This window comes from Aricia agestis, chromosome 15, assembly GCF_905147365.1.
Source record: "Aricia agestis chromosome 15, ilAriAges1.1, whole genome shotgun sequence".
In the NCBI taxonomy this organism is placed as follows: Eukaryota; Metazoa; Arthropoda; class Insecta; order Lepidoptera; family Lycaenidae; genus Aricia; species Aricia agestis.
This window is the reverse complement of record NC_056420.1, coordinates 5,815,415-5,820,235: the sequence shown is the minus strand read 5'-3', so window position 1 is coordinate 5,820,235 and position 4,821 is coordinate 5,815,415. Positions and strand designations below refer to the sequence as shown.

Genomic DNA, 4,821 nt, shown 5'->3' with positions numbered 1-4,821 from the left:
ATCCATATCTATACTCATATAATTTAATAATTGGGAATATAATGTAATAGTTATATTTAGACACATGATAATTTATTGAATTTCATATTAATATAATAATTAAGTTCATTTGAATTTATACTGCTGATTTGTACTTGGTTGTAATTCCGGATGTTATTGTGATATTTTAAATTAACAGTTTGTTATTGTTTTCAGTTGTATAAAATGGCAGGACTTTCTGTAAACCGACACAGTTGTTACTGAATAATCTTGTAAGGCGGAAGCTCTGCCAGTCTGAATAAATTTATAATAGTGCGACTAAGTGAATTTTATTCCATTCTTCACATCTCAGAAGTGGTATTATAGACAAGATGTCGGGACCCTACGCAGCCGGACTTGGAAAAAGGAAACGAGAAAGGTCAGCAAGTGATGAAATTTTTTTTTCTGATGAATCCACGCAAAGCTCTGCACCTATAATAAAAAGGAAAACAACCCGAGTGACTCATGCTGATGCTGAAATTATTCCTAAATTTCGGCCAGAAGATGGCACAGCCAATGTCACCAGCTGGCTACATAAAATTGACCAACTTGGTGATGTCTACGGTTGGGATTCGGTGCAGAGACAATTCGTTATGCAGCTTCGTCTACGAGGTTCAGCCAGACGATGGTACGATGAGCTCGACGATTACAATCTTGAATGGGATGCATGGAAACGAGCTCTAGAGATTGCATTTCCACGTTCAGTTGACTTTGTGGATAAATTAAGCACTATGTTGGCTAGAAATAAGGAGGAGTCTGAAACGATGACCCGTTATTATCACGACAAGCTATCACTGCTACGAAAATGCAACATCAGTGGCGAAGATGCAATTTCTTGCATAATAAGAGGGCTTCCGGTAGAATTGCGTGCTAATGCTAAAGCGTATAAGTGCGAGACACCAGAAATGTTGTATTTTGGATACCTATCCTCTCTAGAAAATTATAAGAGAGATAATATCTCATCTTTAACTTCTCGGAAATCATCGTGGCGGAGGGGTGCCGCGGAAGAAAACTCTACGACTGCTCATCGCTCTGGAGTGAAACGGTGCTACATTTGTCGGCGCATCGGACACGAGTTTCGTGATTGTCGAGCACAACAACGGTGTGACATCTGCCAGCGGAACGGTCACACTTCGGCAAGCTGCTGGCTGGCCGCCACGCCGGGACCATCGCGACAACAGGTGCAGCCGACTCCGGTGAGTTTACTGATGCTTAATTTAAATGACAAGTTCTGGAGCATTTACAAGCGCCTAGCATTTGTTGGTACCTCGAGTTTAGTTGTTTATATTGATACAGGCAGCAAATTAAATGTGTTAAGCTTAAAGAAAGCGAAAGAACTGGAGCTTCAAATATTACCGTCTAATATAGTAATGAAAGGTTTTGGAGGAGCTCATACTCAATCATTAGGCAGGTCACACATTAAAATATACATAGATAATTTGTACTTGAAAGGAGACGTCGAGGTAACTAACTGTAATATGTGTAATATAGATTTAATAATTGGGCAATCCATGATTAATCAAATAGGTGTTAGTCTTGTTACTACATCAAACTCTGCCAAATTTATAGCGACTTATGAATCTTACGATACACTTCGTGATATTAAATTAAATAGTGATGATTTTGATTCTAAATATAACGTGTTCTTAAAGTGCGATGTAACTGTACCACCTCAGAGTCTAAAATTGTTAAACGTTTTTGTAGATTATGAATCAAATGAAAATGTGTACTTTTTAACAAACTCTGTGTACGTAGAAATAGGTAAAACAAGTTACGCTATACCTGGAGGAGTTATCTGCATCGAAGGATATTTAAAATTCTTTAATTTTGGTGAAGAGCCTGTAAGCTTTTCGGCTCACAGACTTATTGCACGTGCAGTCCCGATAACCACTATATCCAATCAAATAACTCAAAACGTTATGACAGTTGACTTTTCTGCTAAGACTAATAGCACTCATTTAACTGACTTAGGCGAAATAGATGTAGGTGATTTAGAAAAAGAGGATCTTGATAAATTAATTTCATTGTTAAATAAATACGACTACCTTTTTGCAAGAGATTCTAAAGATTTAGGTTGTACCGATCTTATGGAAATGCATATTCGGACAACAACTGATAGACCAGTACATTTTAAACCATACAGGCTATCCCATAAAGAAAATCAAATTGTTATGTCTAAGGTGCAGGATCTAATTGACGCGGGCATAGTCCGCGAGTCAATGTCAGAATATGCAAGTCCAGTGGTGTTAGTGAGGAAAAAAGATGGAGACTACAGACTTTGCATAGATTACAGGGCACTAAATTCCCAGACCATTAAAGATCGTTATCCCTTGCCACACATAGATGATCAAGTTGCTAAATTAGCAGGGAAACGCTATTTTACGACCTTGGATTTGGCCCAAGGTTACTACCAAGTAAAAATTTCAGAAGATTCTGTTCATAAAACTGCTTTTGTAACTCCTTCTGGTCAGTATGAGTTTCTTAAAATGCCTTTTGGTTTAGCTAATGCCCCTGCGGTTTTCTCTCGTCTAATAAAACTTTCCCTTAATGATGTCATAAACGATGTAAGTACATATTTAGACGATGTCATGCTTCCAACAGTCAGTGTAGAGGCTGGAATAGCCTTATTAGGTCGCGTTTTAGGACTTTTAGAAAAAGCTAATTTAAAACTAAATTTTAAAAAATGTTCTTTTCTTAAGACAAGCGTTAATTATTTAGGTCACGAAATCGCGGCTGGTACAATCCGGCCTGGTCAAAATAAAATTAACTGCGTTACAGAATATCCACGACCTAAGAACGTACATGAGATAAGACAGTTTATTGGATTGACTTCTTATTTTCGGAAATTTATTCGTGGTTTCGCCGAAATAGCCTTTCCCTTAACTAAACTCACAAAGAAAGAAGTAGAATGGTGCTGGGTACCTGAACAAGAAAGCGCATTTCAAACATTAAAAATTAGATTAACCGAGAGACCTGTCCTTGCTATTTATGATAGTAAAGCAAATACAGAGTTGCACACCGACGCGAGTAAGTTAGGCTTAGGTGGCATACTAATGCAGTATCAGACAGATGGGTTTATTAAGCCAGTTGCATATTTTAGTAGGGTAACGTCGAAAGAAGAACAATTCTACCATAGTTATGAACTCGAAACTCTGGCCGTGGTAGAATCGTTAAAACGTTTCAGAATTTATTTGACTGGAATACAAGTAAAAGTTGTGACTGATTGTGCCGCTTTACGTACTACATTAGTAAAGAAAGATCTCGTTCCGCGCATAGCTAGATGGTGGCTTACTATTCAGGACTTTGATTTACAAATAGAATACAGACCAGGAGAAAAAATGAAACACGTAGATGCGCTTAGTAGAAACCCTCTTGCAGAATCTATATTTCAAATCGATGAATCCGATTGGTTAGTTACACTTCAGTTGCAAGATGATAATATCCAGCATATATTGAGGCAATTACATAATTGTAGTCCCAATCCTGATTTAAGAAACAATTTTGTCGTCAAAGATAACAAACTGTATAGAAAGACTGTACATGGTGATAGATTCGTAATCCCAAAGCTAGCTAAATATGGGCTTTTACTAAAATACCATGATCAAATAGGGCATCCGGGTTTTGACAGATGTGAAAAAATTATAAAAACTCAATTCTGGTTTCCAAATATGACTCGTTTTATTAGAAAATATATTAAATCGTGCTTACAGTGTGCCTACGGCAAATCTGAGTACGGTAAAAAACAAGGAGAATTATTCCCGATCGACAAAATAAATATACCTATGCATACTTTACACGCTGACCACTTGGGTCCGTTTGTTAGAACAAGAAAGGGCAATACTTACGTGCTCATTATTATAGACTCTTTTACAAAATTCGTTTTCGCAAGAGCTGTTAAAAATTGTAGTTCCGTGGAAACAATAAAACATTTAAAAGATATCTTTAATATTTTTGGTCGCCCTCATAGAGTAATTACTGACCAAGGTAAAGCATTCACTAGTCGTTATTTTAAAGAGTTTGCCCAAGAATTTCAGTTTAAGCATATACTTAACGCTATAGCAAGTCCTAGATCCAATGGTCAGGTAGAACGAATAAATAGAACTATTTTAGATGGACTTAATACAATGTCTGATAGTGAAAACACTTGGGATGATAAAGTTACAGATATTGTGTGGGGGATAAATAATACTCCAAATTCTAGTACCACATTCTGCCCATTCAAATTAATGTTCGGTCACGAAAACTCTCGGTTACCAGCTTATCCTTTAGATCAATTAAATGACGAAGCATCTCGAGATGACGGCTTGCTTAGTAGACGGCAGACTGCTAAATTACACATCGATCGAAACATGACAATTATGAAGAAACAGTTCGACAAATCTCGAAAAAAATGTAATAAGTACTCGATAGGACAATTAGTATTATGGAAGGGAGGAGCTACAAAGGATGTACATTCGAAAGTTTCACAAAAATTAAAAAGTCCGTACACCGGTCCGTATAAGATTATTAAAGCAGAACCTAACATTGATCGTTATACAATTTGTAGTGTAAAAGGAATTAAGGGTTATAAGAAGTTTGATGCAGTAGTTCGGGGCGAAGCACTAAGACCTTACAAATCCGTTATTTCTGATGCTGATAGCTCTTCCAGTAGTGACAGAGAAGTAGATAGAGACGATCTAATAGATTTACTCGAAAGTTAAAGAGTCTATGTGACATCAGTCACATAGACATCAGTCACATAGACATCAGTCACATAGACATCAGTCACATAGACATCAGTCACATAGACATCAGTCACATAGA

General features: G+C 37.0%; 1 protein-coding gene across 1 annotated transcript; it reads left to right on the top strand.

Moving 5' to 3' along the window:
- Positions 1-350: 350 nt before the first annotated feature.
- On the top strand, positions 351-2,829 carry LOC121734455. Its single transcript, XM_042125068.1, has 2 exons — positions 351-1,547; positions 2,737-2,829. The coding sequence occupies exons 1-2, from the start codon at positions 351-353 to the stop codon at positions 2,827-2,829; spliced, it is 1,290 nt and encodes a 429-aa protein (XP_041981002.1).
- The last annotated feature ends 1,992 nt before the right edge of the window (positions 2,830-4,821 follow it).